The sequence below is a fragment of the Amphiprion ocellaris genome, chromosome 5 (assembly GCF_022539595.1).
Source record: "Amphiprion ocellaris isolate individual 3 ecotype Okinawa chromosome 5, ASM2253959v1, whole genome shotgun sequence".
NCBI lineage: Eukaryota > Metazoa > Chordata > Actinopteri > Pomacentridae > Amphiprion > Amphiprion ocellaris.
The window spans coordinates 30,241,418-30,255,935 of NC_072770.1; the positions used below are offsets into that span (position 1 = coordinate 30,241,418).

General features: G+C 40.1%; 1 protein-coding gene across 1 annotated transcript; it reads left to right on the forward strand.

Annotated features, from left to right (window-relative positions):
* Positions 1-5,284: 5,284 nt before the first annotated feature.
* Positions 5,285-13,125, forward strand: LOC111579624 (1,25-dihydroxyvitamin D(3) 24-hydroxylase, mitochondrial). The gene is made up of 12 exons (XM_023286970.3): positions 5,285-5,764; positions 5,894-6,084; positions 6,219-6,312; positions 6,411-6,504; positions 6,961-7,052; positions 7,385-7,496; positions 8,669-8,814; positions 9,602-9,768; positions 11,426-11,504; positions 11,789-11,986; positions 12,100-12,211; positions 12,773-13,125. Exons 1-11 carry the CDS (start codon positions 5,507-5,509, stop codon positions 12,208-12,210), a joined length of 1,542 nt encoding a protein of 513 aa, XP_023142738.1. The 5' UTR covers positions 5,285-5,506; the 3' UTR covers position 12,211; positions 12,773-13,125.
* Positions 13,126-14,518: the final 1,393 nt, after the last annotated feature.

Here is a 14,518-nt window from a genome sequence, read left to right on the forward strand (position 1 = left end):
AGGAAGGGCCTCATCATTGCCATTTTAGCCTTTCTGTCAACTGTGAAATGAACTGGAAAAAATCTAATGTCATCCTGTTCAGACCAAATGTCTGTCAACATTAATATTCCCCATTTTGCCATCACTCTGCATGCTTACAAATGATCTCATTAACTTTTTAACTTTAATCATACCTTCTAATATTAACGACACTTTAAGGCGTAATAAATGCAGAGAGCCTATGGATGAATATATGTCTTTGGCACATTTAGAATATTATTTATTAAAGTGTGTTATCCCTGTTAAACAAACCAATGGGTAAATTAATTAAAGTGAAGAATAAAGTTGCTTCTTCTGCTGTCCAACATGTTTCATATTCACCAATGCAGCAAACCTACAGGAGAAGCTTCTAAATGGACAAACGAGCTCAATTATTTTCATAAAAACTGTAAAATATTCCATTTCAATTAATTTGAATGTCCTTCATTTTTAAAATGGGTTTCTTAAATATCTAATTCAGTTTTCTTTTGTATTAAACAAAATCTGGATTTGTAAAGCAATGAGGAAGCAAAGTTGTTGAACAAATGTAGTTAAAGTTTAAAAAATGCAACACTTGTGGCTGAACTGTAGCGTAAAGAATCGGAAATAAGTACTGCTCTTCAATACAGTAGTTACTGGATGTACTTGGTCATGTTTCAGCACATTTATACCACGGGAAATGCTATAAAGGCATGTTATTATCCGTTAAGCCAGTGATGACATTTAGGAATACATCACAATAATTATTTCATCAAAATAATAATTTGACTCAGACATGTTGTCCTGATTTACTGTGGAGTGTTACCAGGGGTTTCTCAGGACACTCCGTTCACTTTGTGCAGAGCTTTGTCAACTGTACACTCTCAGTGACCCTTGCATCTCTGGTTCACTAGCAGCAGTTCACCTCAGTCACCCCTGCCGCCACTACTTCTCTTCCAACTGAACGATACAGTAGTAAAAAATCTCACGGCTCTTTCTGTCAGATTATGTCTGCATTTTCACAGCCAACATTTAATTGTGGCAGATTTTTGACCCCCACATATTAGAGGAACAGGCCTCACTTGTAGCCCAACACTTTCCTCTCGAGGAAGGTGGGTCCTCTTCCATCCAGGGAATCCTGACCCAGATTCTCCTCCTCTCCACAAGGATGAATGCGGCCAGGAGGTGACAGCGGCTTCAGTGTATAGGAGGAGGTCAGCAGGTTCACAGAGATCTCCTTCCTCCAGCATTTTCTCCTCATCTCTATCAACAGGGATGACCTACTTTCTGGCCAGAGCCAATAATCTATAGTCTTTTGTGATATAATAAGACCAAAGAAGTCAGTCAGTGTTACAAATCTTTATGATAGACAGGGACTTTAACATTGAATCAAAGTCACGCAGAATGTGAAGGCTGGGAAAGGGAAAGGCTGACAGCAGAAATCTTTTGTTATGCTATTTAGAAACTGTGGGAGCTTCACTGCTGCACAATGAATCAATGTAACATGGAAAACACTCTGCCAGAGGGCGGAGGGTATAGCAGCGGGGTGGCCTAATCCTTACATTATTTCATCACTGCTCTGTTGTAAATATTTTCCGTCTTAGTGTATGGGTGGGCTTTGGGGAAGGGGGCACCTCACATTCTAGGTCAGCATCATTACATGACCACTCAGGCTGATATGACTGTACGAAGCGTGACCATCCCCACTATGGATCCCAGCTAATCTCCTCCTCTGTGGCCTCAAGATCAAGGTGGTCTTGTGAACATGAATGCATGTTTGTCCTTTCATTTATCAATGTGAATCTTTGTGACCACACATGACTGTCTTTCCCCTTCCTCCCCTTTCGCCTGAGCCCCCCCTGCATACTGTGCAGCCTCCACCTCAAACCTGATCACCGAACTCACTGACCTGTCAGTCAATTTGGACATAAGCTACTTTGAGTAATCAGGTTTGCCTGTCCTGTGTGCTGATGACTCCGCTGCTGCCTCAAAAGGTCAGCTGTCCCCTATCTCAGTTCATCACTTATCTGCTCTGCCTGCTGCTGATGTCCTGACATCAAAGTGCTCGCTGATTTGACTGTCCGAGGCAGAGTGATTTGACTCTGACTGTAATCAAAGTGATATCTAAAAGATGAGGGCTGAGTGATGAGCGGGCTAAAAATCGTGATCTCATCAAGAGCTTCGGTTTTAGTCATCTAAAGAGAAGAGCAGATTTGACAATAGAGATATGAAATTAAAAGAAAAATTGCAATTCCCTTTCGTTGTTCATGTTTGAGGTATAACTTACAACTTGCTAGTGCTTTTCAGCATTAGTTTTGACAAACTGTGTGCTCATTTATTCTCTTATTTCTGGCAGAAAGTAGATAAAGGGCACAATTTAGTACTGTAACGCACCAAGGCAGGAGTTCTCTTGTGTTTTTGTGTGTGAGTTATGTTCCTTGATGGGAAAAAAAAAGGTGACTAAAAGAAGAAAAATGTGTTTCAATTTCATCTTCTTTTGTTTTATCACCTTTCACCTTCACTAGAGTTTGTGTTTCAGTTGATATGATATTACAGAAAGACGCCGATGAGGACTGAGTGTCCTCGATGAAAGAGTAGCACAATTACACATCCTCCATAAAACATTTATCACTATGAAACTGTCAGTGTCTTATTCCGAATAAGGTCATGAAGGAGGGATGTTGCGCAGCTCTGTTTGCCTACAGGGGACATCACGAGAAAACATGTTTTCTCCATGACTTGCACTCGGCGCCGGGCCAGCTGTCTGTAACACTGCCAGTGTTCAGTGTGCCAGGACAGACCAGGACACCGTGAGGTTGAAGTCCTGTAGTAAGGCCTTGCTCAACCGCCAGCTGCTTTTTGCACTTTAGAAATATTGGAAATAACATCGAAAGAATCTTTCCATTTTGTGCCCATATCTGACTATATTCAAAGCTGCAACTCTGTAATTTGCTCTAAATAATAACAGGTACTCATATTTCCACTTATTCCACATAATTTTACTTTTATTATCTGCTGAATATGATCTTCATATATGTCACATTTCTTTAAATAAAATGCCAGAAAATGATGACAAAATAATGGATTCATACTTTGTGTTTTGTCCAGAAGCAGCCTCACATTTGAGAAGCTGGAAAAGAGAATGCCAACAAAAAACAAGCAAAAAAAGCCCAAATGAAGAATTAATTATGAAAAAAGTCACTGTCAGTCAGTTTAATGAGTGTGACAGAGATGCATATTTTTGTTATTCTGCTAAACTGTTGCATTCAGGTGATGAATGAGCTGATTTGAATCATTAAAAAGCAGTTTATTTGTCATGAAAAGCAACAACTGTGTGATTTATCCAGGAGCTCTGAGAAAAAAAAATCCTCAAGTCTGAGAAAAATCCAATTTATAATGTGCATATTGGTACTATTTAAACTGGGCACATGGGGCATTAATGTGATTGTTTACCAGGCAGACAGGCTCCAATAAAAGATGTTATCAAGCTGCATATGTGACAAAATGTGTGGAACAAAATCTCTCAAAAGAATAATGTTAAATGTGCCACAAAAAAAAAAACCCTCAATAAACATCTCTGTGTTGTCTTGCTAATTAATCTAAATACAACCGTGTGTTAGCTTAGCTTATAGCATAAAGACTGGAAAATGGGGGACACAGCTAGTTTGTCCAAAGGTAGCAAAAAAAAAGATGATACAGATTACCACAGCAGCCTGATATCATGTGATAGCACGCTCTGGATCTGAGAGACAGCAAATGGACACAGTGTGCATTTGTAGGTGCGTGGGCGGTGAGGTTTTTTTCCCCCCTCTTCTTTTTTAGGGGGAGGGGGATGATTATTGTGTGTGTGTGCTACACCTGGGGAGACTTTTGCTCGCTCACCCAATATGCTGCAAACATCAGTTAGAGTTCAAGGTTGTTCTGATGCCACCCGAGAGTCTGTGAATGAGCATTTTTACAGGGTAACAACACAGGGCCCCTGCACATGTTATTTAAGTCATGCCAGCTCTGAGGGGGCGGTGTGTGTGTGCGTGTGTGTGTGTGTGTGTGTGTGTGTGTGTGTGTGTGTGTGTGCGCGTGTGTGCGTGTGTGCGTGTGTGTGGTGTGTGTGTGGACATCTATCTTTGCGAGGGCTCATTTGAGCTGTAAACCTTCAAAGTGAGGACATTTTGGCCTGTCCTTGTCTTGGGGCTGCAAAGACAAGGCAAGGCAAGTTTGTTTGTATAACACCCTTCATGTCCAAGACAATTCAAAGTGCTTTACATGAAACATTAAGAGCATTACAGTGAAGTGCAGATAGTTGAAAGATACCGTGCAGATTTCATGTATAGGCGCGTGAAAAAAGAAATGTTTTTAACCTGGATTTAAAAGTGTCTACATTTGGTGAAGGTTTAATCTCCACTGGCAGTTTGTTCCACTTGTTTGCAGCATAACAGCTAAATGCTGCTTCTCCATGTTTAGTCTGGACTCTGGCCTGGACTAGCTGATCTGAGTCCTTGGATGTAAGAGCCCTGCTAGGTTTGTATTCTCTGAACATATCACAGATGTATTCTGTGCCTAAACCGTTCTGGGATTTGTCAACAATCAGTAGGGTTTTAAAATCTATTCTGTGCTGTTTGAAGGTTGAGACTTGGTTTTACGGTTCAGATTAGAATCAGATTAAAGTTAAAAGTTTGAAGTTAACTGTGATGGTTAAGGTTAGGATCCTCACAAAGATTTCACTGCAAATCATCAAATTCATGATTTCATTTTCATTACATTTTGAAGTTACCAATGTGTCACATGCACTTATTAGTAACTTTTGCCCTGGTGCAGTCTAAATTTTACTTTTGAGGCTACAGAGTGATGTAGAAGTAGTTTTCTTTGCAAGGACTTTAATATTTCCTGCAATAATTACTCCCAAAACCCTAATGTATAGGAATTCTACTCCTAAGTGGAATATATATAAACATATATTTAAACTACAATATGTATATACAATGATAGCAAACATGCAGAAAGAGATCTGCACTTAAAATCCCCACGTTACCCCCCTTCACCTCTCCGCAAAGAACACACACTCCAAAACACAAAGAGAGCAAACACGCAACTTGCAATCGGTCAAATATTTGCCCGGTGTAGAAGTGTGGCAGTAGTATTTGCTTTGCCAGAGTTTCGGTTCTTCCAATCGCGGGTCGCTGTGGAGCACGGTTCAAGCGAACCGCGTCACCTCCGCCGTGGCCTGTGTGTTTATTTATAAAGCGAGGGGGGCAAGGGCACTTCCTCGGTCTATCTGGGGTCATACGATCCCTCCAGCGTGGATCCATAAATGAATGGTGGGCTCGACGGCCACACCATGCAGGACCCGTCCCTGATTGGTTCGGTGCGCGACAGGAATAAACACTCTCAGGGTATATATAATGCGGTAAGGTGTGCCACTTCCAAGAAACGAGAATCCCCCTAAACGCAATCCGAGATAATAGAGAAGAGCTGCTGTTAGACATCACCGGTTTCAACTACAGATCCAAGGATGAGGGCGCAGATTCAAAAGGTTCCGCAGATTGTCGAGCTGCTGAAGAAGAAGACTGTGGGGCTGCAGCACTTCAAGCCAACATCTTCAGTGTGCGTCCTGGAGGAGAAGGATGCTGCGGAGGCTGCGTCGTGTCCTCACGCTGCTTCCAGAGCGCACAGCTTGGACGCGATGCCAGGACCCACCAACTTCCCCGTGTTCGGCAGCCTGGTGGAGCTGCTGCGTAAAGGAGGACTGAGAAGGCAGCATGAGGCACTGGTACAGTATTATCAGAAACTTCTTCTCCAGTTATTTGCGCTCTTTTGGAATATTTTTCCATTTATTAAAAAAAAGTTTCATTTAAATCAGATTTCTCTCAAATTATTAACCATTTGAATCTGATTTTAGATTGATTATCATAAGAAATTCGGCAAAATCTTCCGGATGAAGCTGGGCTCCTTTGAGTCGGTGCACATTGGCGCACCTTGCTTGCTGGAGGCGCTCTATAGGAAGGAGGGAAATTATCCTCAGAGGCTGGAGATCAAACCCTGGAAAGCATACAGAGACCTGAGAGACGAGGCGTACGGACTCCTCATTCTGTAAGTAGACTCTCGATTCTCAGTTTATTTAACAATCAATCACAGAGGACGCGGTTTGAAGCGCAAAATAGATGCGTAAATATGTATCACTTTAAAGCGCACTGAAAGGGGGAACCCAAAACTGTTCGTTCCAGGGAGGGAAAAGAGTGGCAGAGAGTGAGGAGCGTGTTTCAGCAGAAGCTGATGAAGCCGACAGAAGTAGTGAAACTTGATGGCAAAATAAACGAGGTAAGATTGTGATACTTGAAATATACTCTGAGTTATGTTTGATTTGGTTTTGGAGTTATTCGTGATCTGGGAGTGACTTTTCCGCTTTGTTAAAACAGGTCTTGATGGACTTAGTTGGCAGAATTGGAAAAATAAACGTCAATGGGAGGATTGAGGATTTGTACTTCGAGCTGAATAAATGGTCGTTTGAGAGTAAGTTCTGGTTTTCTTTTTACATTAGTCAAAGATTGCTTTATCGGTATTTGTTGTATAACATAATGAAAAATGGAAGTCACATCTTTTTAAAGCACCGAGTTTCATCTTTATTGTTTTGTCTGAGCAACATTTTAATGAATTAACATTTTAATGAATTTGAGTCAAAGAAAATAGGAAATCCTAACAAATAAGAAGCTCAAACTGCAGTCAACATTTGGCACTTTTGCATGAAAAATGACTTGAACAATTGTTTGAAAGACTTAGAGGAACAATATCAGCTCTATAACAATGTTTGTAAATTATTTTGTGAACTCTAACCTGAGAAGAATTAGTGTTTAATCTCTGATGTGATGTATAGGTATAGAAATAAATGACTGTCTTGTGATTCTTTTTGTCTCTCTGAGCACTATAAGGTGTTCTAAATCCCACGCTCTGCTCTGTCTTGTGTCTCAGCCATTTGTCTCGTCCTTTACGACAAGAGATTTGGTCTGCTGCAGGAAGAAGTCAACGAGGAAGCCATGAATTTCATCACAGCTGTGAAAACAGTGAGTGGGCTAGCTGTTATTCTTCTAGCAGGAACAGTGTGAACTGAGAGCGGTGACACTTGTGATGATCTGTGAGAAGAGACTTCACAGTTCACCAGGTTCACTTCAGCAGCTCAGCGTCCGACTGACACTTCTGCTGCTGTATTTACTGGGATTTACTGGGGCAAACCAATACTGTCCACAGTCAAGAGTTGATAAGCAAAGCCTCACAGAGGTCTCAAAGGGCAGCGGGTGCAAGAACAAACAGAGGACCTTGAGAAGACTTTCAGTGAGGTGACGATGATTACAGCAAATCCTTATCCGTTTTCTGTTTCCCTCTGCCTCCTCTGTAGATGATGAGCACGTTCGGCATGATGATGGTCACGCCTGTCCAGCTCCACAAGAGCCTCAACACCAAAACATGGCAGAACCACACCGTGGCGTGGGACCGCATTTTCAGCACAGGTAGATATAGGTTATGCTACGCCACAACACCCCCCCCCCATGAGTCTCATTTCACAAAACCAGGGTTTAGTTTGTCTCCACTTTTCTGTGAGGTACAACCGGTTTGAGCTCAGCTGCAGTCAGAGAATAGATAGGAAAGTACAGAGGGAGGGTCAGAGTGAGATCTGAACCGGGTGCCTCGACGTTTTGTGTACTTGGCACTCTGGGTAAAGGGTAGCCAGAGCTGTAGTAAACCGCATGACCCAAATGGGAGAAATATGCCAAATATTTGTAGTAGCAGGAGGTGAGGGGGGTAAAGGGAGGAAGATGCTGCTGCTTAGGACCCCTCACGAGCACACACTAACATACTGTCCTCATATCTGGTGGCAAACTTTGCCAAAGTACTCGTACTGTCTGAGGGAAACTGAGCAACGTTGTTTTTCTCTTCGGTGTGTTACCGGTCATCCGGCTTGTTTTCTGTCATGTGATTCAGAAGATGCTCTTCCTTGATAACAGTCAGCAAAATAAACAAGTACAAACAAGTCAGATTATGTGGATAGCACGTCATGTACGGACACATCACCAGAGTTACACATTTACAAGTAGATTTTTTTAATGTATTGTTTACAGGGCAGCTTGTCTCACGCACATGCACCGAGGCCAGATTTAATGGTGACTTAATCCAGATTACAAACACTGCGCTATAATTGGGACATATTGCTACTCTGGCATTAGAGTCCATTAAAAGCCCCATAAGAAATTCCACGACCCCAGGGCTTAATTTTCAAGTAAGAATAATGTAAAGTAGAGTAAAGCGGCAAATCCTCACACAGGAGAAGTTGAACTCAGCAAATATGTGTCCCTTTCTACTTGATAAGCTTGTGTAAATCAACTAATCGATTAATCCACTTATTGTTTCAGCAGCCTTTCATTTGTGAGGTTTCAAAGCAGCATGGGACCAAACAGCTCAGAGGCCATGTAATCTTTGCCCTCATTGCAAATGTGAATAAATGTGATACTATTTAATACATGTATCACAGAAAACAGACTTCTTAAGTAGCCAAAAGGAACATGATGGATGTTGATTTCGTAACTTCCCCAGTACTGGTCAGTTTGCTAAATGCAAGCAGAAGTGATTAGATTTTAATTCAAAATCAGCATATTGACGTCTTTACTGCCTTTTGTTCCCTCAGCCAAAGTCTACATCGACAGGAAGCTGAAGAGGAATGCCGTCAGAGCTCCCGATGATTTAATCGGTGACATCTTACATCACAGCTCTCTGTCAAAGAAGGAGCTCTATGCTGCCATCACCGAGCTGCAGATTGGAGGAGTTGAGACGGTGAGTTATGTTTCGTACTGCGAAGACGGTAAACGCGCTGATTTGCTTTGTTTTTGGAAGACATATGAGTAGACTGATACCTCTTTCATATGTATGAGTTTGATGTTTTATATTCAATAAAAATGCTGTTTGTTATTCCTCATAAAAAACCAAAAGCTGCGACTTTAGGTTCACATTTTCTCTCTAAAACGCTCTCTGGGGGTTCAGGCATATGGGTTCTGGAAAGCGTCTCGAGACAATTTGACTGTAATTGGCGCTATATAAATAAAATTGAATTGAATTGAATTGAATTTCATTTAATTTCATTCTTTATGCTAAGCTAAGCTAATGGCTGCTAGCTGTAATTTTATACAGATAAAGTATGAGAGTCGTATTGATCTCTGAAGAAAGTTTTTTGTATTTGCACCTATTTTAACTTTTTTTTTGTCTTGTTTAATTAGAAAAATGTCATCGTCATAGAGCTGAAGCATACCGCTGCATATTCACGAACACGAGTTAACCTTTTAAGTGTTTTACCTTTCGCCTATTTTCCTTCAAGTGGGAAAAGGAAAAAAAACTGTTGAGGCCCTAAAACAAACAGGTGCTGTAGTTACAGTGCTTCAAAAGCGGAAAATGAATGTGGTGTGGATGTAACTGAGCAGCCTTTGAGGAACCCCAGACATTCCTCAGCTCCCTCCAGGACCCCACTGAGGAATGCACTTAGAGTAGCTGCCTCACTAAGTGACATCTCCTCTCTGCCTCCTTCCCTATTTTTCTCACTCTCTCTCGCTGTGTTTGTGTTTCTCAGACCGCCAACAGTATGCTGTGGTTTATTTTCAACCTGTCACGTAACCCCGGCGCTCAGAGGAAGCTACTGCAGGAGATCAGAGCGGTGGTACCTCTCGACCAGGACCCGTGTGGAGAGCACCTCAAAAGCATGCCCTACCTCAAGGCCTGCCTCAAGGAGTCCATGAGGTACGGTACCTCAGCAACATGATGGGAAAATGTTGGCGAAAGCTCCAAATCACTAATCGAAAACAAGGAAGTAGTTTACAATCTTTAAACCAAACTTAAACTGGACGTAGTTGTCTTATTGTTGTGTCATCATAGTCCAGATGTTAGAAGACCAGAGTTGACTTCAGTTATTAAACGTGTTCTCTAAGTGCCACACAGGCTGCCCTATCTTATTGATAAAAGTTGGCAGGCCAATTAACAGCCTGAAAGGAAAATCTGCAGACATTGTAGTTAATATTTTCCTGAAAAGAACTGAAAGTGAGTCAGAGTTAAGACAGTACAGCACAGCGTTCTATGTAGTTAAGATGCAAATGCAACACTTAAGTTACACTAAAAATGATTTACACAAGATTACATTTCAACAGTGTTTTACATACATACAGCACACGATCACATTAACTATAGTCATAGCATTACACCAATCAATCAATCAATCAATCAATCAAAGTTTATTTCCATAGCCCTTTACAACAGCCCAAAGGGTGACCAAAGTGCTTCACAGTGAAAACAAGAGAATAACTTAAAACAGGACAAACAATCACACTCGAACTCACAGCTATGGGCAAATTTAAAATAATCAATTAAAATCTGGACATTTTTGGACTGTGGGAGGAAACCCACGCATACAAAGAGCGAACATGCAAACTCCATGCAGAAAGACCCCTAGAAGGCCAGGACGCAAAACCAGGGGTCTTCTAGCTGCAAGGCGGGAAGTGCTAACCACCACAACACTGTGCCGCACGTAAAATATACAATAAAACAATAAAATACACAGCTGTAAAACAGCACTAAAATATACATCTAAAAGAAATAAAAGTAATAAAATGTCACCATGCCACTAAGTATTAAAAGCCATTTTGAACAGGAAAGTTTTGAGTTTTGATTTAAAAAGACCGAGGTCAGTGATGGTGGCGCTTGTTCCAGAGCCTGGGTGCAGCTACAGAAACCAACCGGTCACCCCAGTGTTTGTATTTAGACCTCGATACTTAAAGCAGCTGATTGGAAGACCTCAGAGCTCTTTTTTGGACCTTTAAAGTTAAAAGTTCTGATAAATAAAGTAGAGCGAGATTGTTAAGAGCTTTAAAAACAAACAATAAAAGTTTAAAAAGATTACATTACATTGCATTACATGAAATGGCACAGCGTCTACAGAAAAATCTGATTCATCTAAAGAGTCGCCAGTGTCAATCAGAGTCACTGTCTGCATTATGATTCCACTTAGTACCGTAGAGATTAAGAGGGAGACCTCTCACACATGACTGGCTCAAAAACAGGCCTCCTGAGATATGGTGGCGTGATTAGCAACAACCGGTGGTCCAAGCTTAAAATCCACCATGTGGTCACGTTCAGATCACTTCCTAGGCCTCACAGGGTCCACTTTCTCCCATCTTCCAACGCGATCACAAGTTGTCCAACATGTAATTTCAGGCTGGTGCCATAAGTACATCACCCAGAGAATGTATATGACCACTGACTGGAATTTACCTCACCTCATCTTGCACTGTGAAAAAACACTGGAGTATGTTTAGCTCCTGTTAAACAGCTTAGACATGTGTGTCATGCTACACTACAGCTTCACTGAGGCCATATTCCCATGGGTTTCTTCTAATGCTCACAGGTTATCGCCATCAGTCCCATTCACCAGCAGGACCCTGGACAAAGACACTGTGTTGGGAGATTATGCCATTCCAAAAGGAGTAAGTGGATTAGTTATTAGTTGCCATACATCTGACATCAGCAGATTACATTCTTGTGTTAATTTACATTTGACTCATGTCAGAATGAAGCATGTTAGAAAACCTGCTCACGTAGTGTACAAAGTCTGAGTGGAGCAACCCTTATAGAATGTATAATCCAGCAGCAAGGTCTTTATTGGACTTTAGCCTCATATTCTACAGTACTATCTATATCATTTAGCTGCACAATTATGCTGCTAAAACCAAAGCGGAAGAATTTAATTGTTTGCGTTCTCAATTTACAGACAGTGTTAATGATTAACACTCATGCACTGGGCTCCAACGAGGAGTACTTTGAGGACAGCAAGCAGTTCAGGCCTGAGCGCTGGCTGCGGGAGAACAGCACCATCAACGCCTTCACCCACGTTCCCTTTGGCATCGGAAAGAGGATGTGCATCGGCCGACGGCTGGCAGAACTGCAGTTACAGCTGGCCATGTGCTGGGTATGAGCATTACCAGTCTCTTTAAACCAGCGTACGAGCACTTGGTTCATTAAATTCCGCACTTTGAAGTGCTGCCGTCTGATGAAACTGATTTTTGCGTGTCTTTCTCACAGTTGATCAGAGACTTTGAGATCGTGGCGACAGATAATGAGCCGTTGGACGTGATCCATTCGGGGCTTTTGGTTCCCAAAAGAGAACTGCCAGTGGCCTTTATCAGGAGATGAGGTAAGGAGAGAATGAAATGATTTAATTGTCATATCTGTTGAGTAAATATGATGATACTGAAGGCATATAGCAGTTAGCTAAGCATAAAGACTGGAAAATCTACCAACCAGCGCAAAAATATTAGTATCAAGATGGCATTTTGACATTTTTTCTAGTATGATAGAGTATTTCTTGGCTTTGAACAGCTGCCAGTGAAAAGTGTAGAAACATTCAACACATAATCCCATGTGAAATGGTGAACTGTTGTTTTTGCACTTCTGTGTCTGTAATAATTAAGCAAACTAGATATAACATGTTAGTCACTGAGATTTAGAGGTTGTCGTAGGTGAATTTTGTTACTAGAAGAAGGTTCAATATTTCTCCCGTTTCATGTCTTTATGCGAACAAATTGATACAAGAGTGATATCAGTGTTTAGATCTAACTTAAACAAGTGTATTCGCAAAAAAATCTTGCTTTTTTTATTTAGATATTTGATGTTTATATATCTGTCTCACCTACTGTCAGAAGAACATTGAGACTTTGCATTCAGCCTGATTAATTGTTTCTTCTTCCCCCTTCAGACTCCATATTCAACTTGTCCGGACGTAGCAACAGAAGTCGGTTCCTCTGCTGCCATGTTCCTGATGCTTCAGTGACTCCCTGTATTGCTGCTCTGTAAATAGAAAACCCCCAGAAATTATTATACATGTAATCGTGCCATAAATACCTCAAACTTATTTAAAGCTATTACTTATGACTGTTAATGACTGACCAAAATACCAGTTGTAATGTACAAGTTGAATGTTGTACCAAGGCAGCTGTCTTCAAATTGTCAATCTCATACATGTAGAATGTAGAAACTACTTTGTGCTTTTTCTTTTTAATAACTTATATTCTAAATTTAATAATACGAGCTATATATATATATATATATATATATATATATATATATATATATATATATATATATATATATATATATATATATATATGTATATAGCTCATGCATATGTTTATTTTTCATTGTGTATATAATGTGCTATTATAATACTACATTGATGTTCATTGTTTTATGTAGAGACATGTTTTATTCACTTGAATAAATGCATTAATAAATGTATCAAAGCCACATAACTTGTGTTCATTTTTCAAACTGCATAGTCGTAGAGTTAAACTCTTTGAGTGATCTGGGGTTTTTACAACTTGAGTAATGGTGCTAAATAAATCTTAAAAAGCTTAATTTTTTGAATTTGGTGCTAACGCATGAAGACAAGGTCAGAGTTTGGCTACGACAAATTTCTTTTCAGATGAAGAAAGATCTATTCAACACAGATTCAAACAGTATCTGGGGGCCCTATGTTTAGAATAATGCATTTACTGTGTAAAGTAGTGGTTCCTCAAAATTAAAATCTACCTGCTTCTCATGCATTCAAGCCTTGGTGTGGCCAAGTTAGTGGTGTCATTTGAAGGATTTTAGAGGCCTAGAATGAAGAAAACATGAATCCTCCTAATTAATTCTTCAAGTAATTTATGTTCAAAACAAAATCCCAACTACCCTTTTATGAAAACTATATAAAGCAAGTGAAAAAAAATCTGCTGGTGCACTGAGAAATTCCATACATATTAAACTGAAATCAGTTAGAAACTAGTGTGTATGCCTTGAAATAAGAAAGAACATGTTTTAAAATATACTTTGGCGATACTCATATACATTGGAAGTGTTATTTAGCAAATAATCATTTTGCTAATAAAATGCTGAAGGTAATGTCTTCAAATTGCTTGTTTAATCCAACTCACCATCAAAAAACCCAAAGATATTGAGTTTTACATGAAATTTAACAGAGAAAAATCCAGTCCTCACATTTGAGATGCTGAAACCAGAAAACGTCTGACATTTTTGTCTTTAATATTTTTTTTAAAATAAGAACATTAAAAAAAATCCACAACTAGGACTGTCGAACAAATCAATCTCCTCTGGTTGGAAACCACAGTTGTAGGTGATGAATTCCCCCCTTGAATTGCACTCAGCACTTTAATCTGCACTAATAGTATTACCATATTTAGTTCCTCTGCTACTGTACTTGAAGAAAGTGCTGCTTTGACATACTTGTATTTTATTATACATCAATATTTTGTGTATATTAATCTGTTGCCACTTTTTAGTTCTGCTTCACAGCATTTCAGACTGTAGACAACCACATTGAAGCACACGTAATAATAATCCTATAATGTAATGTGATGTTACACTCTGAAGTAACGTAAAAAGTTATATTTTTCATTCTCTAAGTACCTTAAAACATAAAGACATGATTTCTATATTTCCACAA

What these genes read in the sequence shown, in the direction of transcription:
- LOC111579624 (XM_023286970.3), top strand. Translation starts at nt 5,507, where the DNA reads ATGAGGGCGCAGATTCAAAAGGTTCCGCAGATTGTCGAGCTGCTGAAG. An exon ending in GGACCGCATTTTCAGCACAG is followed by an intron (nt 7,497 to 8,668) that starts GTAGATATAGGT and finishes TTGTTCCCTCAG; the next exon opens with CCAAAGTCTACATCGACAGG. An exon ending in TACAGCTGGCCATGTGCTGG is followed by an intron (nt 11,987 to 12,099) that starts GTATGAGCATTA and finishes TCTTTCTCACAG; the next exon opens with TTGATCAGAGACTTTGAGAT.